Source organism: Rhinatrema bivittatum, chromosome 13 (assembly GCF_901001135.1).
Source record: "Rhinatrema bivittatum chromosome 13, aRhiBiv1.1, whole genome shotgun sequence".
Classification (NCBI taxonomy): Eukaryota; Metazoa; Chordata; class Amphibia; order Gymnophiona; family Rhinatrematidae; genus Rhinatrema; species Rhinatrema bivittatum.
The window spans coordinates 45,409,586-45,432,124 of record NC_042627.1 but is presented as its reverse complement, the minus strand read 5'-3'; the positions used below and the strand labels follow the sequence as shown (position 1 = coordinate 45,432,124).

Here is a 22,539-nt window from a genome sequence, read left to right as displayed (position 1 = left end):
GTAACTGCAATTCCTGCACCAGTTATAGTTGCTCGAGTTCTCTGTATAATGCACACCCTGTTAAATGTAAACCGGTTTGATGTGACCCCTGTCTTGAAAGCCGGTATAGAAAAATAGTAAATAAATAAAAAAAAATAAATCCCCTGACTCAGTGGTTTGTTGGCCGGGCGAAGGAGGATTGCCGGTAACCTCCGCCATCTTGCCTCCAGCTAACTTGGGCCGCTCCTTGTGAAGGGTTTATGTGGCCCTCTGCAGTGAGTAAATACTCCTCCTGCACTGACCCCAAAAAGAAAAAAATTGGGAAAAAATAAGCAAAAGAGCAAGACTAGCACGGCAGAAAAGCTGATGAGACGGATGTGGGGAGTGGGGCCCTGGAGCAGCTGAAGAGCATGTCTTCACATGCTCACCACATCACGTGACCTGTAAATTGTTTATTCATTTATTTTGTCTCATATTGCTGATGTTTCTTTGTACTTCACCCAGAATGTCTCCTGACAAATGGCATGTGCTAAATATGATTAAATAAAATAAATACATTTTTCCAGTTTTCCTTTAATATTCAGGACTAGGCAATGGCCTTTGAGGGCCACAAACCAATCTGGTTTTAAAATTGTTCATAATGAACATTCAACAGATATAGCTGCATACATTTGGGCTGTGTGAACTGGGTTCAGGGGCAGACTGACAGTGATGTGGGCCACCAAGCAACAAGGGTCCTTGGCCCCTTGGCCCCTTGGCCCCTAAGTACCCATCCAAGGATAGGACAGAGTGCTGTGGGTCCTTGGGCACTGCCCTATTGCACAAATGGTCACTACACCCGTGATCATGTTCATTTGTCTGTTTTGCTTATTCTGAAAACCAGATCTCTTTGCAAACTGACTGTTGTCTATCTCTTATGTGTATTGATTACCTCTAGAGGGGGCTATTTAGCTTTGGTAGGTCTACCCTAGGTGCATTTTTTTATTTTTAAGTGTACATTACATGCCTTTTTTTCCTAAGAGAGTGGTTCTCAAGTTCAGACCTTAAGAACTCCCAACAATAGTTTGGCAGCTCTGACTGATCCTGTTCCTGGACATTTCATAATGAAGTAATGATTTTATGGACTGGGCTTTTTGAAACTCATTTATTTGAGAGAAAGCAGCTTAGTCACAGGTCTGCTCCCAGTAGAAAACAAGTACCTGTGTATGGATAGTACCACTATCACAAAATGATTGATGCATTCAACTCATTTGTTAACCTAAAAAGAAAATGTATATGTATATGATCTGATGATGCTTGGGAATCATCACTATATGGCCCTACACTGGAATTCTTTGAGCTAGGTAGGGAAAGGTAGTGGAGGCAGGGGCGCACCATGCAGAACAGCTTCTCCACTGAAGTTGCTGGAATGGCCAGCAACCTGCAGCATAGCACAGTGTGGCATTTTGGTTAAGAGTTTGAGGAAATAGCAGTGCTTTTCCTGCATTTGTTCCCCTGCTTGGGTACTGGGTTCTACAGCCTGGGCCAATACCCTAGTGGGAAGGGGACTGGTACTTTTCCTTGGTGCTAGTTCTTGATTTTGATTGGAGACTTTTTGCCCTTTTTGAGGTTTCCTTTTTATGAGAGTGCTGGTACACCTGGCTGGAAGATTTTGGGCTAGGTTGGGGGTAGGGAAGATTCCAATGCTGTCCAGCTCTCACAGTAGGGGCTGGACCAGAGATAACCTGCTGCAGGAGGATTCCTGAGGTTTTTACTAGAGATGTGAATCGTGTGCCAGATCGTCTTAACGATCAGATTCGGCTGGGGGGGAGAAAATCTGATCGTTAAGATATGTGAATTGGAATAGTTTCCGATTCCAATTCACATCGCTCATTTTTTTTTTAGGGAGGCCCGCGCCGCTAAAAAAAAACCAACCCACCCGACCCTTTAAATCGACCCCACCCTCCCGACCCCCCCCAAAACCTTTTAAAATTACCTGGTGGTCCAGGGGGGCCTCGGGGAGAGATCCAGGGGGGCCTCGGGGAGAGATTTCCCGTTCCCAGGCATCAGCTGTTCTAAAAAAAAATGGCGCCGATGCCCCTTTGCCCTTACCATGTGACAAGGTATCCGTGCCATTGGCCGGCCCCTGTCACATGGTAGGAGCACTGGATGGCCGGCCATCTTTACTCATCAGCCCTAATAGGGTCATTCCACCAGGAAAGCGGATGGTTTTTCCTACAGAGCAAGTTCAGCCTCCTTCAAGCTGGGTGTCCAAGTTGGGCGCTCGAGGCAGCGGGAAGGTGCATGAACGTATGCTGTGACCTCAGATGTCCAGCCAGGCGCTCAGGTCACGGCATGCGTTCATGCACCTTCCCGCTGCCTGGAGCGTCCAGCTGGGTGCTCAAGGTCCATGAATGCCCGAGGTCGCGTCTTGGACATCCAGCTGGGCGCTCAAGGCAGCGGAAAGGTCCACGAACAGACGCTGAGACCTCTGCTCATATCCTATCTCATATCCAGCTGTGTCTGAGCCCTGCTCTAACATGTCCGATCTATTGTACTGTGGTATTCCATGTGCCCCTCTTCTGTTTTTGTAGAGTTTCCCTTTGTATTCCATGTGATCTTCTTGTGTTCTGTTGATTTTCTTGTATTCTATGTTCTCCTCTTGTATTCTATGTTCTCCTCTTCTGTTTCGGTTCAGTTTCCCTTTGTATTCCATGTGCTCCTCTTCCGGTAACTTTTCCCTTTCTTTTCCGCCAGTATGCTCTGCATGTTCTCCTCAACCTTGGCAGTCATTCTGTTCTTGATTATGGCCACAGTATCAACACGTAAGTGACATACAATCGATTGTGGAAAGGAAATGAACCAACATTTTTAAATGAAAAAAAATATATATTTGCAAAGTAATTGTTAACTATACAAATAAAACTATTTACAATAAATTTAAATTTTGATAGGGTTGGGAAAAATATGGGACGGACCATGCCATGGGGGAGGAGGAGGAGCATCGTCATTGACGGCGCTCAGGCGGTGCCCGTCCTGCAGGAGCCCGCGACATGGACAGTAGGGACTGAGCTCCAGCCATTGCTCGCAGGAGCTCAATTATCTCCTGCTGGCCAAACGCAGATCGTGCAGGATCGTCACCGCCTGCACTGCCATTCCCGCCTGGGTGTCCAGGTGGCTGGTTATCTGTGCCAAGAGGTACAGCATAGAGTCCAGGCGCCCCTCAATGTTTGAGGGCCCTTCCCCAGATGCTACGCTGCCCTCCGGCCGCAGACCCGCCCCAGGCAGCCCAGGAGAGCCAGGGCCGACAACGTCAACGACGATGTCCTCGTCATCTCCCATGGCAGGTGGGGTGGGTGGGGCAGGAGAGAGTTGGGCGGGAAAACTAGGGGGGGTTGGGTTGGGTGTGACATTGGTGGTGGGTGAAAAACTGGGACTGGCAAGAGAACAGAGGGGCGCTCGATATTGCGGGGGGGGGGCTCCATTTCCGCCTCATTCTTTGATGTATCTGAAAAGAGGAAAAATAAAAGCGTTAACGCTGTCCCACATGAATTCATGCACAACTGTGTAAGAAGGAGAACTTAACAACATTTTAACCAGAAACATAACCTGTACCATTACAAAGAGTATGACATTTACATATGCACATTTCATCGGCGTGCCAAATGGCATAAAGTATGCCGATGCTATTAAAGGCTCACCGTGGCGTTGTTCTGGAAGAGCATATTCCTCCACGCTGCTGCTGTCATCCGTTCTGCTCTCTGAAAACAGAAATATTTAAATTTTCACAGCTGCGCATGCAAAGATCAAGAATGGTACAAATATTAAATTTCTTAATGGCATTTCTTAAGAAGACCGTATCGCTTTCAGGTCAACCATGACATCTGTAAACTGCACGTACCGTGGGGCCCTCAGGTATTCCGGCTCCTCCTTCCGGATCCTGCGTGCCCACTTCTTCAATGCCTCAACCTGGTGGTTATACAATAGAAAAAGGAAACAGAAGTTGAACTAAAACTTTTTGATATACAGGCAAAAATAAATTCAAACCAAACAAGTCTAACAAGTGAAGTGGGAAGTGTCATTTTTCCATTTGTCATCCCCATCCCAATACAAAACTAGTACCCAAATACTTCCAAGTCAAGTCCCAGTTGTCCTGTTGAGGTGCACAGCAATACAAAACAACCCCCCAAATAAATGTAAATTACTTGGTTCAAACAAGTCAAGTGTCAGTTTCCCTACTGTCACACACAGCAATACAAAACAAACCCACAAATGTATATTTCACGTGTAGTTTTCCATGTGTGTTACAAGATAACAAGAAACAGAGGCCTATGAACTTACCTCCCTCGGAAAGGAAGCTTGGGCGTTGAATCGGGCAATGAGCACCCGCCAGGCCTCATCGGCCCTGTCCTGGTCCTGCGGGTGCCCAGGGCTGAAGAAAAGGTGTCACAGATCCGCGGCTACTAGTTGTGCCAGCAGTCTTACATCGCCGTCAGTGAAATTGGGCATCCTCCCTCTTGGCATCCTGACAATCTTTTACAAAATGGCCGTCCGGGCGTGGCATTGCACGTGCGAGCGCCGTGCCACCTGCTTCCGGCCCCTTTGCTGCGCCATGTTCCTAAAGCAGAACTTATCAGACGCTGAAGCCTAGACTTAGGCGTCCCTTTGGTTCCGCCATATCCCTATTGCTACAAACTGTTCAGGCACACAAGCCTAGAATTGGGCGTGCATTTGGTTCGCCATGTTCCTACGGCGGAACTTATCAGACGCTGAAGCATAGACTTAGGGTCCCTTTGGTTCCACCATGTACCTATCACTACAAACCATGTAACTATCGCTACAGTGTAGCATGCGTTTGGTTCGCCATGTTCCTACACGGGAACTTTTCGGACGCTGAAGCCTAGACTTAGACGTCCCTTTGGTTCCGCCATGTCCTATCGCTACAAACTGTTCAGGTGCACAAGCCTAGAATTGGGCGTGCGTTTGGTTCATCATGTTCCTACACGGGAACTTTTCAGGCATTCAAGGCTGAACATGGACGTTCCCACCATTTTTGCTGCTGTTTTGGAACTGGAGTTTCCGATTGGTCAAAACTGGAGTTTACAATTGGTTTGGGAACTGGAGTTTACAATTGGTCAGCACAGTGTTATAATCCTACCATGAATGTATAAATAGATCGCTTCTCGGAATGGAAAAGTCCCTTTCGAATTCGTTTGGACTAGGACACACCGTATACAACTGTTTCGTCGGATATCTATCGGGAGATCGTCAAGGCTTTCAGCAGGTAACAATGCACGCTTCTTTTTTTTCCAAGAATTCGGTGTCCCTTGTGTTGATCCGTGTGCCTTTGCAACTCTTTTCTATGCGCTTATGCTTGGGCGCACAAGGAGGAAGTCTAGAATCCGGTGTCCCTTGTGTAGCTCCGTGTGCCTATGCTACTCTTTTCTATGTGCTTAGACTTGTGCGTTCATGCATGAAAAGTAGAATTTGGCGTACCTTTGGTTCCGCGCTGGCCATGGACGTTGGAAAGTTAAAATGGCCGACGAACATGGACGTTCCCGCCTTTTTCTCGCTACCCTCCATGGCCTCGGTAGCCATGGAGGAAAGTCTGTTTTTCATTTTCTGGTTTGCAATATTTTGTTTGCCTCTTCTTCCTGGTAATAATTATTTAGTTTATGATTTTCACGGTGGGTGTTTGCTGTATGCGTGCCACTCCTCTTGGCGGAGATTTCAATGTTTGTTATTTACAGTACCTGTATATGCTAGCCTCTTCTTTGCATTTATTGTTTTTGATGTTTGTTATTTCAATGTAACCAGGATATGTTTCCCTCTTCTTTGCATTTGATCTGTTTTTGATGTTTGTTACTTGCAGTTCCTGTATATGTAACCCTTTTATTTGCATTTTTACTGTTTTAGATGTTTGGTATTTTACTGTTACCTGTTTGTCACCCTCTTCTTTGCATTTTTTCTGTTTTGGATGTTTCAGTTTAGACTCTTGGCTGTATTCTGTCCATTGCGCCCTGTACCTTTGTTGTCATTTGCTGCATTTTCATCAGTCATTAACCCATTTTTCCCTTGTTATTTTCTCCGATTCAGACAATGATGCCCGGAAAACATAGCATTGCATGGGTGGAGGTGGAGCCCGGAGACCGGCAACCAGTTGTGGAATGCTCTTCTGGCTCTTGCTCGATGCTATACAGGGGCCTCAAGATATTCTAGTATATTTTATTAGTACAGATTTAATCTTCGTCGTGCTGTCCATTAATCACGTGCTCTTTTTTACCGTTCAGGTATAACTATGCCAGGAAAGCGCACTATCGCTGAGGTAGAAGAGCATGCCATCGAGCTGGAACAAGAGGAAGGCACAAGTGTGAGCCAGCCATCCAGAAAGCAAAACCGTAATGCTCGCTTTATGGATGAAGAAAAAGAAGTATTGTGCCGTGCTGTCTGCGAAAAACATAATCTTCTCTTCAAGTCGAAGATCTCGTGGACCAGCAGGAAAAAGATTTGGGAAAAGATTGCCCAAGATGTGAGCTCCCTTTCTGTGATGCCCAGGGATGTAAAACAGGTGCAGCACCGGTGGTGGGACACCAGGAAAGAGGTTAAAGAGAAGGCCGCTAAAATCGACGCCTCTGCAAAGAGGACCGGTGGAGGGCCACCATGCAACATCATGCTGACACCTGTGGAGGAGATGGTTCTCCGAACTATCAGGATGGAGGTTGTGGTGGGCGTGCAGATGGAGTACGGTGCCGACTCGGCAGCATGTGGAGGTAATCATGTAGCTAAATCTGGTTACCGCTGCATGTTAACTGTATGGGTCACGAGTGGTCAACCGATGTGTGATTGCTCTTTTTCCTCGGTTTTAACTTTTTCCCACAGTAAGTTAAATGTGCATCATTGATCGCCCTACCGTCACCATACTTGTGGCAATACTATCTGATAGCATTACCAAATATGACACGTCTCTCCTGTTATAAGAATTCTTGTTCGATAACATATATATTAGAATTTAGTTTGACAACGGTACTGCTATAAATTCTGATGAACTCTTCCCAGCATATGGAATGACGGCGACCTCTTTCTATAGCTTTATCCACAGAAACAACGGGTGATGGCAATGACAATGTTATCAGCGAAGACTCCAGCCAGACCCCTGAATTCATCTTTCCAATGTCGAGCGCAGACTCCCCCAGCCAACAGATGTCAATAGAGGACATGGTGGCACCGAATCTGTATGATGTCTCTCTCAGCCAAGGACCTGAAGTTCCCCTGGACCCCCAGGATTCAGCATCTCTGCAAACATTTCTAGACTCTGAACCATCCCAGCTACTGGCTGACGCTCCACTGATTATGGAAACTGCGCCAGTGGTGCTGGACCTCGAACTGTCACTTTTTGGACATGATCCAAAGACAACGACAAACCTTTTCCGTCAGAAAAAAATCAACAGAACCAGAGGTCACGATTTGAAGCTCCAGGGAGGAAGACTCCACCAATGTCAGGAAGTATTTCTTCACGGAGAGGGTGGTGGATGCCTGGAATGCCCTTCCGGAGGAAGTGGTGAAGACCAGAACTGAGAAGAACTTCAAAGGGGCATGGGATAAACACTGTGGATCCATAAAGTCTACAGGATGTGAATGAAGAGTGGGTGGCTCGCGGGAATGATGGCTACTGCCTGGAGATAATACCCTTATTCAATAAACATGCACACAGTTAATACGACTCCAACATTGCTCTAAGCTTTAACGGCAAGAGGAAATGTGGAAAAAAGGATTTGCATTCACAAAAAAGCGGGGAGTAGCTTGCTTGTTACAGCGGTTACTACCCCAAACCAAATAAGCCTGATACTTCACTTTCAATGCATATCCAGCATAGTTCTCTGCTTCAATGGCAGGGGAGAAAGACGATACTTCACGCATATCCAGCATAGCTCTCTGCTTCAATGGCAGGGGAGAAAGACCGATACTTCACGCATATCCAGCATAGCTCTCTGCTTCAACGGCAGGGGAGAAAGACCGATACTTCACGCATATCCAGCATAGCTCTCTGCTTCAACGGCAGGGGAGAAAGACTGATATTTCACGCATATCCAGCATAGCTCTCTGCTTCTACGGCAGGGGAGAAAGACCGATACTTCACGCATATCCAGCATAGCTCTCTGCTTCAACGGCAGGGGGAATGAAGAAAAGTGGATCTATATACAGACAACCAACAAGGACTGAATTACATAGTCTGGGTAAACAAATAAGCATGGGTGTAGCTTGCTTATTGCAGCAGTTACTACCCCTAACTAATTAAGCTAGATATTTCACTTAGATACAGTTCCAACACTGCTCTCTACATTAATGGTGGGGGTGGAAGGGAAATAGAACCAAAAGATTACTAAGAGCCAAGAGAAACAGATAAGTATGAGAAAAAAAAAAGTGTGAAGCTTGCTGGGCAGACTGGATGGGCCGCCTGGTCTTCTTCTGCCGTCATTTCTATGTTTCTGTGTTTCTATGTTGGCCTGAGTGAGCAGTTTCTGAGTGGAATAACCTCGCATCAGGATCGTCATAATGAGCTACTCCTCCAGGAAGTGCGGTTGCTGAGAGCCGACCTCAACGCTGGGATGGCCGCTCAAGCAAATGCAATTAGAGAAAGTATGGCAGAAATGATGGCTGCTCAGAGAGAAAGTATGGCTGCCCAAGTAATTACAATTAGAGACAGTATGGCGGAATTGATAGGCGCGATCCGAGAAGTGGCCTCAACTTATCCTTCCATCAACCATTCTTAAAATGTTCAGTAAAAGTTATTTTTTGCAATTAGCCTACGTATCCTTTTATGTCACACCCATCATTGCATATGTACAAAAAGGGCTAAGTTATCAAGGTTATTACTAATAGCAAATTCTTATAGGTTTACACATGGGGGATAGGATGGGTATGGCAAGGGAACAGACCATGCAGTAAGTGGGAATAAGAGCTTCATTGTCACTGCGGTTGGCGGGGGGACATACCGTGTTCATAATGGCGATGCCACCCCATCCCCTAGGCCTGGTATGAAGGCGCAGACAGCTGTAGTAGGGCCTGGGGTGGGGCGGGGAAATCCTTTGTGCTGGAGGGGTGCTCCACATGCAAGAGTATAAAAGACTGGTAATGTTGGATACAATGGGTAGACACACATTATTTATGTAACACATCATGAAATGTTAATGGAAACTTAAACAGATTTTTATTGCTGGGAAAAGCTGTCATATTCGGAGAAGGAAAAATAGATGTCGGTAGAATATTTGTAAACGTTATATCGATGTAACACATCAAGGGATATTTATTCAACCATTAAAGAACCATAGACTATTGTTCATATTTCGGTGGCTAGAAAAGGCATAGATGACCATACAAGAGGAAAGAATTTATCAGGTTTCAATGGGTTGACGAATTTTTAACATTTCCTACCTCGACAAATAACATTTCACAAAATATGGATACAATGAAAATCGTGAATTGTTAAGGGTTTGATGGAGGGGTCATCTTCGTGTTATATGTTCTGTTCTGAGGGGTTAATTTTTAAATAGATCCATCTCAGATTCTGAAACAAAAAGAAAAAAAAAGGCAAGAGTAAATAGGACATGTAGGTACACTAATGATTGAAATCTACAACTGAGCACAGCACTGAACTACAATGAATGCGCCATATCATCATGGGGCACTGTACACAGGAGTGGTACTATAAGAGCAGTAAGGAAATGGATTGTATGACATTTAACTTACAAGAGAAATAACTTTCGATGATCCTTCGTCGGACTTCATGACCCCGTGCAGTGTTGTCCACTTCAGCTGCCAGCTCCACGGGCAGATCTGGTGGCAAGTTTTTGTCTACCTCTGCATGCACACCAAATCTCTGACAAATGTTGTGTAGCATGCAGCAGGCAACAATTATGCTCACCACCTTTTCTGCTCTGTACTGCAGGGCTCCCCCTGAGTGATCCAGACATCGGAAATGCCCCTTCAGAACTCCAAAAGTGCACTCTGTCACGTTTCTGGTGCTGCCATGAGCCTTATTGTAGCGTTTTTTGGCAGCTGTGCACGGGGACTGCAGTGGAATTAGCAACCAGGGCTTACAGCCATAGCTGCCATCACCTATAGGATCAATAATCCGGAATGCATCAAAAACAACTTTGCAGCGCAAAACACCCTAAACATTGCATGACATCATAAACATTACTGTATACCGATCATCCTGAACATCCCCAGACCTGAACACATGACAGATAGAATTCCAGGAAGTAGCTATTATCACTTACCAAGTAGCCAACCTTCACCGTACTTTCCTTCTGGGAATTGGGTCCCCAGAGCTAAATGTGCGAGAATGTAGGCGTAATGACAGCTCCCAGGAAACTTCGCTACAACATTTAGAATCCGAAGGCGTGCATCGCAAACCACTTGCACATTCATGGAATGGAAGTGCTTGCGATTCCGGAACGCACTCTCTTCATCCAACCTGGGGGTAAACGCAATATGAGTGCAGTCGATAGCACCCAACATGTTAGGCATCCCCGCAATACCCATGAACCCGCTGCAGATCTGTTGCAGCTCAGCTGGATCCGTAGGATAGATGATGTACTTCCTCATCTGCTTCATCATGGCCTTCAACACCTGTGACAGATGCCGTGAAATGGAGGCCTGCGTCATACCAGCAATTACACTCACTGGGTTTTGAAAACTTCCAGTACCCAAAAAATTTAAGGCGCAGAGAAGTTTATTCAATCCCGGCACAGCATGGTGTCGATTAGCCTGGGGGTCTAGGTCCCCACGCAGATCTTCATAGAAGGACAAGATTGCCCGTGAGCTCAGCCGGTAGGTTCGGACAACATCTCGCTCACACGTGCCAAAAAGAGTTGTCCGTGTGCGAATGAAACATCCCGGCCTACCGATGGCCTGCTGATGGCCTGGCATGCCGATGGCACGGTGCTCTGCCTGCATGGCACGGTGCTCTGCCTGCATGGAATACAACAGAGGCAAACACACAAAATTCAAATTAATAGATGAACACATATAAATCCTTTAACAACTCATACATGCATACATATGCCCACTGTGGGCTCTCCGGTGTACAGTTTGAATGGCAGCACACAAAAATTATGTTACAGATCAATGTGGCGAGAGAGAAAGGGAAAGATAAACCTCCACCACAATTCAGAGTTAACTATCAAACTTTACTCACAGCTAAGTATTTTTTAAATTGATTTCAATGCAGATATAGGTGAAACACAATCTGTCACATTTAAAAACAGAAAATATATACAGATTGAAAAAAGAAGCATGGACATGGGTTAGGGGGAGATGTACATACATGGATCACCAACACTGTTATTCTCAAGTTTGTATTCTTAAATCGGTTATGTGTTCTTATTTCAGAGTCTAATACAGCCTTATTCCAGACGCAGGAGGAAGCCTCCGTATAGCCAGCCGTATAGGCGTCCGTAGAGGAACCGGAGCCTCAGGATCCCTAGTGGACACCCATCTCTCCGGTGTCCGTAGAGGCGTCCGTGTCTCTCCGCCTTTAAGGGCGCCCATCTCTCCGGCGCCCGTAGAGGCGTCCCTGTCTCCGCCTTTACGGACACCATTCTTTATGGGTGCCCATCTCTCCCTGGCGTCCGTGTCTCCGCTTTACGGGCACCTATCTTTACGGGCGCCCATCTCGCCGGCGTGCGTAGAGGCATCCCTGTCTCTGCCTTTACGGATGCCTATCTTTATGGGCGCCCATCTCGCCGGCGTCCGTAGAGGCGTCCCTGTCTCTGCCTTTATGGACGCCGTTCTTTACGGACGCTGATTGCTCCGTCCATGTCCGGAGCCTCAGAGAGGCCCAGGGATGGATGGATGGATGGTACAGTTAAACTGAAACATATCACATACCTCCTCCGGTCTTGCTGCTGGGTTCTCCGGTCGGATGGGTTCTCCTTGCTGTGGGCCCCCCCTGTTCACCTCTCCAATATGCCATTGTTTAAATACTATCTCAGAAGCCCAAATAAAATGTTTCCCATGCATTAAAAAAGTCTGAAGGAAGAACAAATGATTGTCAGTGTTATAGATGAAAGAAAAGAACACTTTTCCCTTGCGGGAACAGATTACTGTGAACTTACAAATTTATCAGCAAAAGCAGGGTTTTTTGCATATCATGATATGGGTGCACACCCTGTCACCAGACAGATCAAGAGACAGGTCTATTGGCAAGGTAGCACACGAGTTTCAGGAACTGGAAGGCCTTCTTATAACCCCCTTCTTTCTGGTTTAAGCCTTGTGGTTTCCTGCTATTCATTGATAGGCTTATGATTTACAAGCATTTTAATTGGAGGGGAGAGGTGTTAAGAAAGTTTCTGGTACTTTCTGGAAGCAAGTAGGGGAGGGGTGGAGGAGAGGGGATTGCTGTTATTTGTGAAGGGTTGCACACTTACTTTAAGCACCGTAGATGGCAGTATTTAATCATCTAAAAGTTACTTCCCCTTTTCAAGCCTTGCATTAGCTCGTTTCTTAACAAGGTGGGAGGGGGGTTACTGAGGGATATTTGCAACAACATATTTCTTAACCACAGAAACTAACCGTCTTGCCCACACAGTGTAGAAAGCCGGGTTAGATCTAGGTTAGGTCTTACTGGCTGTTGGCCATTTATTTACCACAATTTAAGTTCCTGTTTTACTGAACTCAGGCATTCAAATTGATCTTTGGTATCTCTGTTTAAATCCTAATAGCTTCTATATACACAATTCTTACTATTTTATTCCTATATTGCAGTCAAACATGAAATATAAAGCTAGCTTAGCTGTCAGTATCTCGCCCACCCTACCTATTGTGATTATAATAGCAGCATAGGTAGGGCAGGCCCTTGTTAATAGCCTTTCAAGCATTTTATTACTGTGATAGCAACACTAATTTCTATTTATCACACCGGCATGGTTTGTAATGGTGAGGTGAGAGAGACAGTTAAAGCCAAAAGGGTATCATTCAAAAAATGGAAAGCAGACACAAATGAAGAAATTAAGCAAGAACATAAGTGGTGGCGAGCTAGATGTAAAACAATAGGAAGACACAGGAGAGAATTTGAGAAGAAGCTTATCAGAGGCAAAAACTAATAATAACATTTTTTTTCAAATACATCTGAAGTAAACATACCTTGCCAGACTAGAATCGTTTGATATGTTCCATGTAAACCGCCACACGGCGGTAGTTATCTCTGTTACCTGTGAACCGGAGTGATATGTATTTTATACAGGAACTTCCGGTATATAAAAACCAAAAATAAATAAATAAATAAATAGAAGACTGGGCATTGGAATGACAGATGAAATTTAATGTAGAAAACTGCAAAGTGATATACATAGGGAAAAATATTACCAGCAACAAGTACACAATGCTAGGTTCCATATAGGGAATTGCCACTCAGGAAAAGGCTGTTGGAGACCTTGGGGACAATACCTTGATATCCTCAATGTGCAACAGCAGTCAAAAAAGCAAATAGAATAAGAACATAAGATATGCCATACTGGGTCAGACCAAGCGTCCATCAAGTCCAGTAGCCTGTTTCCAACAGTGGTCAATCCAAGTCACAAGTACCTGGCAAGAACCCAACATTAAATAAATCACAAGCTACTATTGCTTATTAATTATCGTAATAGCAGTTTACAAATATTTTGTCTAGGAACTTATCCAAATTTTTTAAAAAACCCAGTTACACTAACTGCTGTAACCGCATCCTCTGGCAATGAATTCCAGAGCTTAACTATGCGCTGAGTGAAAAAGAATGTTAGGAATGATCCAAAAAGGAAGAAAGAGGAGGGGATTGAAGGGACAGAAGAGAGCCTTGCTTGCTACTTTTTTAGGGAGGGGGAGAGTGAAAGGGGATGTATAAGGGTAGATTTTTAAAAGCCATGCATGCGTAAATCCTGGGGTTTACACGCATGGCCAGGTCTTGTGCACGCTGGGCAAATTTTTAAAGGGGCCCGGCCTCGTGCATAAACTCCAATACATGCACAAGTGCTGGGCCTGGGTGTTATGGGAGGGGTAGGGGGTGGGCAGGGACAGCACCACTGAACGCTGTCCTGAAGACTCGCACGCGGGCCCTGAAGAATGAAAACAAAAAAAACAAGGGTAGATAGGTAGGGGTTAGGGGGGTGGAGAGGAGAAACATAGAAATGACGGCAGAATAAGACCAAACGGCCCATCCAGTCTGCCCAGCAAGCTTCACACTTTTTTTTTTCTCATACTTATCTGTTTCTCTTGGCTCTTAGTAACCTTTTTGTTCTATTTCCCTTCCACCTTCCAACTGTGTACCCATTAATGTAGAGAGCAGTGTTGGAACTGAATCTAAGTGAAATATCTATCTAGCTTAATTAGTTAGGGGTAGTAACCGCCGCAATAAGGGAAGAGGGAGGGAGTTTAGGTATGAGGGTAGGGAAGTTCCCTTCCAGTCTTCTTTATTAGAGCAGACCGAGAGGAAACTAGGGAAGACCGATTGCGTTGTCGCACGGAAATTGCAAAAGTTCCCCCCTCCTTGCATGCACTTCCCACACATGCACGTGCAGCAACTCAATTTTATAACATGTGCGCGCCAATGCACGCATGTTATAAAATCAGTGCGTCCATGTGTGTGCGCCGGGAAGCGCGCGCTCGTGTTATGAAATCTACCCCATAATGTTGAGGCTACCGAGCCATGGAAGTTTTTCATGTGGGAGGAGACCTCTCTGCCCTCTTTGTTTTTGTGCCCTTTCCCCAGCTCCTTCTTTCTTTCTGCCCTCTGCTCCCTTTCCCCTGGCCCTAGTCCTCTTGTCTTTCGTTCTGCCCCATTGCTCCCTCCTCCTCTTTCTTCTCCATCCTATCCCCATCCCTACCCAGCAGAGAAAATGATGAGGACTTAGTGGCCCCCATCTCATACCAAATCACATTGGGGTGGCCGAGCCTTCATCATTTCTCTTGTGGTGGGGTGGGGTTATTAGGTGGATGCCACCAAGTCTTTATGGTTTTTCATGGGTAGGGGAGCGGATTATATTGGGACCGCTGAGGCTTTGTTGTTTTTCTTGTGGGGATATTGTGTAACATAATATAGCACTAATTATAGGAGTTGGGGGTTAATTTCCATGCCCCTTCCTAACCAAAAGGGTGATGCGCTACGCTTGGGACACAGGATGCTGAACCCCATGGACTTTTGCCTGACCCAACATAACATTTCTTATGTTCCAAATTGCATTCCTCCACCCTCCTATCATTTTTATATTTTGTCTTGAACTTAAAATACATTGCCCTGGAGTTGGGTAGAAGCAAAAAACCCAAAACAAAACAGAATGTAAAAAAGCATGGCAGTTCTGTGGCTGAGACTCTTTCATTTGATATCTGAGATAATCCTCTTGCGTGAACTGACACATCATATATTATAAAACCACTAAAATCATAATGACGTGGACATCGCGATTAAGCAACTGTGTACCCATTTAAATAGGAAATCAAATTTCTTGTCCTTCTGAGACAATCCCATGTTACTGTGTAGTGTCCAGGATTATCAATAAAGTTGGGGCAGATTGTGACTTCCGCTAAGAAGGTAGGGCTTCCGGTGCGCTGTGAGTGCGCAGCGATGCTTCGGTACATTGGGTGGCCGGAACTGCGGGGAGGCAGTAGCGTGAAGCTTCTTCCGAGTCCTCTTGTCCTACCACCGAGTCCCGAGCGTCATGTCTGCGGCGGGAGAGGTCGTCCAGTCTGGGGATCTACGGGGCAAAAGTCGGGAGGAGCTGGTGGACATGCTGCGGCGGCAGCAGATGCTCCTTGCTGACAAGTGAGCGAGGGTGGCAGGAGCGTTTCTCGGTGGCCTGACCTATTTCTGTTTATGTTAGAAATAACAGCCGGTTTATAAAGACTGCTCTGTGCTGTGTATCATGGCTCGGCTGAATCAAGAAATTTGATTTCCTATTTAAATGGGTACACAGTTGCTTAATCGCGATGTCCACGTCAATCTGTTTTCATTGTTAGACAATTATTTTAGTAATCCCCGTGTTTGTGTGGGGTTCTTACCTTTTATTCTTCAGGGAGTTTCTCCCTGTTTGTAGTATTGGAAACACTTTGATTTAGGCAATAGACAATAGGAAAACTGAACTAGTACCTCAGTACTTGTCTATGTTTAACCTGATGATTCAGCAGTTTGCCATTTAGAGGTTATCGCGTATATAATGTTAAAGGGATATTTTTTGTTGCATTATTAACTTTTATGAAATTGACTTCTTGTAAAATCCTTAGTTGCAATATAGGCCACACAATCTTCTTTTTTTTTTTAGTCACATTTTTATGTAATTTGCCCATCCAAATCAACTATCCATCTTTATGATTCCTACCACTCTCTTGGGATTCATCCCATGCTTTTTTGAATTCAGATAGTGTTTGGATATTAGAGAGAATAGTCTTTGAATCTGAAAAATGTAACGTTTTCTTATATATTTTAGGAAATTTATGTGTAAGCTCCCTGATAAAGGAAAAAAGGTATTGGACTTTGTTGAAAAAGTGAAGTTTGCCATATTCCAACAAGAAGATTTGAAAAGAACAGCTGAGCTTCTTCCTGTTGTTAGACTGGAGGTTCAGATGAAGGACAAGAACTTTAATAAAGGTAAAGGAAATGCAGCTTCACATAACAATGATGAACTGTGCTATAACCTGGCACAATCCACACAGGACTGCAAGAAAACAGAAGCACTAAACATTTCAAGTCTTTCTGATTGTGAGGAAGAGGAGTATGTGATTGAAACTAATTTTGTAAACCAGAACTTGGAAAGTAATTTGACATCTGATATAAAAAGCCTTTTGGAACAAAGAATTGATGAAAAACTAGTGAAAACATTGGGAGTAAAATCCATAACAGATTATGAAAATGTTTCTCACATGAATGAAATTGGGCAAAACTCTATCACAGATGTTTACCTCAGAGTTAACCAGAAAACTTCCACAAATGGCCCACAGAATTGCAGAGAGAGATCCAGAAATGCTTCCTGGAAAGACGCTGAAATGCTAGCTAATAGCTTCCAAGGCGTTACCATTACAGATGAAGGCAATAACAGTGAAATTAACAGAAGCAAACAAGACATGACTTCCGGAATAACTAACAATGTCATCTTTCCTCTGAATAATGATATAAAGAGGCAGCCACATTATGTTGAAGTTTTAGAAACAAGAGCTAAGAACCCAGTAACAAAAAACTCTAAATTCAGACCTAACCAGTGAGTATAATACATGAAGCAGTTATGTCTGATATGTACTGTGATGAGACTCGGATGATTACTGTGCATTGTTTGCATAGGTTTCAGCAGTGCATTTGTTACCCAGAGGTAGGTCAAGAAGAAGACTGAAAAGAGTTGGGAACACAACATACTGCTGATTTTTGGAAGCGTGTTTAGTTCAGCCTTTAGATTTATTTTTTTTTAAGTGTTCACTGAGTGTCAGTAATATTGTACTCCAGTAGGGATGCTGAGATACTCACTAGTGGATTGCAGCATGTTGCAGTATAACTAAAAAACAGTAGTGGGAAATTTAGATTCCTAGCAATTTATTATTATTTATTTTTTTTTGCACTTTGAGCTTAGACTTTAGTATTTATTTATTTAAAGACTTTTATAAACCGGTATTAGTAGGGACATCATAAGGTTCACATTTGAACAGCAGGTTTGAAAGTACATGTTAACAGGGAGTAGGAACTGGGAGAGGGATAACACAAGTGTAGCGTGGAAATGTAAGTTAGCAACAAATGAACATAGAAATCCTTAACATAAGGAGAAATAGTATTGTCTATATGGGAAATAATATAACATCATAATACAGAAGCACATGGGAAGACATTTTGTGTGGAAGGCTATTCCGGATAAGCTAACTGGCTTGAAGTCACCAGTTTGTCAGAGACTTCAGTGTAGTGTTTCATGTTAGGTTTTGGTCTCAAGTTACATTATCTTTTCCCCCTATTCACTGAATAAGAGGATAGACTTAATAAATGAAGTCTTAGTTGTTACTTATTTTAATATCACTATGAATTTAGGTAGTATATTTTTTTTATAGACCCTCCCCCTTTCAGCTTTCTCTATTTGTGTTTAAAAAAAAAAAAAAATCCCTTGCAGGTTTCCGCCGGGGTCTAATGATTCGTCTTGTAGCTCATCACCTGGTCATTCATCTGGTATAGCAGAATCTCCAATCTCTGCTGAAGAAAGACAAGTTCTAGAGAGAAAGCATCTTGATGACATCACAGCAGCCAGGCTACCTCCACTTCATCACATGCCCACACAGTTATTACCCTTAGAAGAATCAATGAGACTTCAGCTGTTACAAAAGCAGAGTTGTGAGGTATGGAATACATTAACAGTTGAATTGTTACGTTTAGATGCACAGGCCCCCGGTCTCTGAGGCTGGTTTGACAAATTTGCCGAGTTGTGATTTAAAAGTAGGATTGAGCTGACAACTGATTAGTTTTTATTAGGGATATAAATATTTTGCAAAGTACCCATTTCAATGATTTAACATTTCAATTAACCATGTAACTGTTAACATGTTAATGGGGTGGTGCAGCGCAAGAGACTGAGGACATTGAATGGTAATCCAAGTCCAGGTGTGAGGCAGTATGGAGCTGAGTGAGTGCAAATGCTTGTGGAGGGTGCAAGAATGGCTGAAGCAGTATTACTATGAGTGACTGGCCTGGTAGAGCTATGTCACTGCTGTAATGACAATGGTAACACCAGCTTCTGTTGTATAGTCCTTCAGGGTCTGGGTCCTACTATTGTGAGGGAGCTGTTATGTGGTCGGACTTGGGGGTCCAGGTTTTGACCTTTTTTGTTTAACTGCCTGCTTTATATTAAATGGTAAAACTACATTTACCTGTTAACAAACTATGGGGTAGATTTTCAGACATACGCGCGGGGCGTAGATTGGTTCGTGCAACCCGGCGCGAACAAATCTATGCCCGATTTTATAACATGCGCGTGCAGCCACGCGCATGTTATAAAATCCAGGGTTGGCATGTGCAAGGGGATGCACAATTGTGCAATTTGCGTGCGCCGAGCCGCGTAGCCTTCCTCCGAGGCCGCTCCGAAATTGGAGCAGCCTCGGAGGGAACTTTCCTTCCGCCCCCCCCCCCCCCCCCCCCCCCCCCCCCCCGACCTTTATCGTCGAAGTTACGCCTGCCGGCTGCCTGCCAGCACACCATCCCTCGGCAGGGCCACAACGGAGGAGGCCTCGGACCCTTTTTCGAAGCCCCAGGACATACGCATGTCCTAGGGCTTGCGTGCGCGCCGCCGAGCCTATGCAAGATAGGCTCGGCGCAGGCAGGGGCAGTTTTTTGGGGGTTATGCGAGTAACCCTTTGAAAATCTACCCCTATATCCATACATGTAATTGTGAGCTATGATCTTTTTTTAGTAAGGTTAGAAACATGAAAGGACATGATCTGTGCTTAGCAGCCATTGTTGAGTAGTATTTCATTTTAGCAGAGATTTTATGTTCTTATTTTGGGAAGAGAACAGGAGCCAGCTTCTTCAAAGTACTGCTGCTAGAATTTTGGGAGGAACTAGATCAAGTGACCACTCAATTTATACTCCACCTACTGCACTGGCTCCCAGTCAAAAGCAGGATAACATTCAGAACTCTGCTTTGTCTACAAGTGCATGAATAAACAAACACCTGAGTACCTATCTCACCTTCTCTCCACTTATACCCCTGCAAGAGAGCTCTGCCCTCCCAAATGGCTCTCTTTCTCCTGAGTGTTCTGCACTAGATGTGCTTTCAGCTGTTATGCAGGAAAATTTGAAATAAGGTGGTATTACCCCTATGACTCAAACCTTTACTTTCAGGGGAAAAAAGCTATAGCATGGCTTTTTCTCCAGACCTTCCCTGCAGAGACTCCATTCCCCCTGTTCTAACTCCGTGTTCTGATTAAGGATTTGAAGTTATATATTCTGGATTCCCAGAGCTTTTCCAAATGTAAATCTGAACATCACTGTCAATTAAATCAGTTGCAGTTTGTTTTTAGTTGATTGGGGTCAAGGTAGTTCCATGTACTTACCAGGATCAGTCCAGATGGTGGGTTATGTCCCCCGTCCAGCAGATGGAGTCAGACAAGAACTTCTGAGGGTGCTGCCACATAAGCCAGCACAACCAGTATCCCTCTTCAGTATCTTTCTGACTCCAGCAGATAGGAGCAGGGGAACATTTGTTCCCCAGTACACTGTTCTAGGTGTTCTTTCTTTATTTATTTCCTGTGTCTTCTCCATTGAGTTTTTGTAGAGGGATCAAGTTTGTCAATAAAAAAAAAACCCAAAACAAAACAATTTCATCAGACTGCTAGTTTGGTATTTATTCTTGCAAGCAGACCCTGTGTCTCCTCACTTTGTCTATTGTCTTTCTATCACTGAACCGGCCAGGGTAAGTTGTTTTATTTCTCTCTTTCCTGGTAGGATTCGTGTTCTCTGGTCCAGCCGTTGGGGGTTCGAAGTGCCTTTCCTCCCGTCTCCGCCATGCCCCGAGACGCACATTCCCCGGGGCCGCTGCCCGCTGAGACGTAGCATTCCTCGGTGGGCCCTGTGAGGATCAGACTGTCGGGGGTTTCCTGGGCGGATTCCCCTTCTAGGCGCGGCACTGCCTGCTTTTCCCCGTGGTCCCCTCCCCCCACTGGCATGGCGAGGGCGTCAGTATGTGTGGTGTGTGGGCAGCCTGGGGCCAGGCTTTCTAGGGAGGGGATCTGTACCGGGTGCTTCCCTGGGGGGGAAGGCACCTCGCGGCCAGCGGGAGGCTCCTCTTTGCGCGGTCAGGCGCGTCACGGCAGACAGGCCCTGTTTCCGCTGAGCTCTGGAACGGCGGCCATCTTGGAGCAGGAGCCGATGGACCCGTGTACGTATGAGGAAGAATCTGAAGTTAATTTCTCACCTTTACCACCGGTCCTGGCCCCGGTTCCTCCACTGGATTCGGGTTCTCCTGCAGGGGATGCTTCAGCTAGGCTCCCCCCGGGTCCGCCTGCCTTTACCATGGATTTTGTGCTTCTCGTGCACAACGCATATTTAGCCAGAATGATGCAGCCACCGGACCCTACCCCAGAACCCCTTCCTCCCAAGCTGGCACGGACAGCGGACTCATGCCCCGGGGGTGGGGCGGAGGAGGGCGTCCCACAGGGGCCTCCCAGTCTGCAACCGATGCTCCCCCCCGGGGGAGGGGGCGGCTCTACCTACAGACCCTGCCCTGGATGATCCACTCCTGGCAGACCAGATGGACGGCGATGATCCGAGGGTGTTGCGTATTTTCCATAGGGACGAGTTGGAGACTTTGATACCGTACATTCTCCAAGAACTGGACATTGAGGCTCCCCTAGACCCGCCTGGTCCAGCTACCTCTGGGAAGAAGGGGGGACCCTGTGTTGGCGGAGCTTTGCCCGCCGGCGAGAGCTTTTCCTACGCATTCACGTTCCACCAGTTGTTATCCAGGGAATGGGATTCGCCTGAAGCCTCTCTCAAGGTCAGCAGGGCAATGGAAAAGCTATACCCTCTCCCTGAGGACTTCCTCGAAATGCTAAAAGTCTCGACGGTTGACTCCGCAGTCTTGACGGTCACCAAGCGCACGACCATACCGGTTACGGGGGACACCTCGCTGCGGGATCTCCAAGATTGAAAGTTGGAGGTTTATCTCAAGAGAGTGTTTGATGTTTCGGTGCTAGGTGTTCAGGCGGCTAGCTGTAGCTCGCTGGTACAAAGAGCGGGCCGGAGGTGGGTTCAGCAGCTCCTCGGGAACTACCACCGGAAGAGACAAGTCAGGCAGACAGGTTAGAGGCCGTTATTGCCTACAGGGCGGATGCCCTCTATGATCTCCTACAAGTCCTGGCTAGGTCAATGGTCGCGGCGGTCTCGACACGATGTCTCCTGTGGCTGCGCAACTGGTCAGCGGATTCCTCCTCCAAGACGCGTCTGGGATCCCTCTCGTTTAAAGGAAAATTTTTGTTTGGGGCAGATCTGGACCAGATTATCAAGGACCTAGGAGAGAATGCGGTGCATAGGCTCCCGGAAGATCGGCCATGGTCCACGAGATCGTTCAGTGCATTCAGAAGCCGGTATCGCAGTCAACCCCGTTTCCGCACTATGAGACAGCAAACGCCTCTGACGCCCTCGTCCTGGTCACAAACATGGACCCGTCCCTTTCATAGGCGCAGACCGGCCAAGGACGGGATGGCCCACGGCACGTCCTCCAAGCCTTCTCAATGATGCCAGGCCGACCCACTCCTCGATCCCCAGGATAGGGGGCCGGATTTCTCTCTTCTACGAGGAGTGGGTCTGGATCATGTCGGATCAGTGGGTCCTCGATATTTTAAAACAAGGCTATGCATTGGATTTTGTTCGGCCCCCAAGAGACAGATTTCTCTTCTCCCCCTGCAGGTCACTTCAGAAGCAGCTAGTCGTACGCCAGATGCTCGACCGACTCCTGGCTCTCGGAGCAATTGCACCTGTGCCCCCCACTGAAGTGGGACGGGGCCACTATTCAATCTACTTTGTGGTCCCCAAAAAGGAGGGCACTTTCCGCCCGATTCTGGATCTAAAGTCTGTCAACAAGTCCCTCA

At 45.8% G+C, this 22,539-nt stretch overlaps 1 protein-coding gene and 1 long non-coding RNA gene across 2 annotated transcripts in view; one reads left to right on the top strand and one right to left on the bottom strand.

Moving 5' to 3' along the window:
* The window catches only part of LOC115075226 (myocardial zonula adherens protein-like), a 165,281-nt gene that overhangs the window by 125,441 nt on the left and 17,301 nt on the right, over positions 1–22,539 (top strand). Inside the window, exons 14-15 of the mRNA XM_029575508.1 lie at positions 16,416–17,183; positions 18,072–18,294. Coding sequence (XP_029431368.1) covers positions 16,416–17,183; positions 18,072–18,294 — 991 coding nt within the window. The remainder of the gene's footprint in view (positions 1–16,415; positions 17,184–18,071; positions 18,295–22,539) is intronic.
* LOC115075227 lies at positions 2,925–3,958 on the bottom strand. Its single transcript, XR_003852467.1, has 3 exons — positions 3,860–3,958; positions 3,660–3,719; positions 2,925–3,466 (listed from the first exon to the last, which is right to left on the bottom strand). It is a non-coding gene; the product is annotated as an uncharacterized LOC115075227 (long non-coding RNA).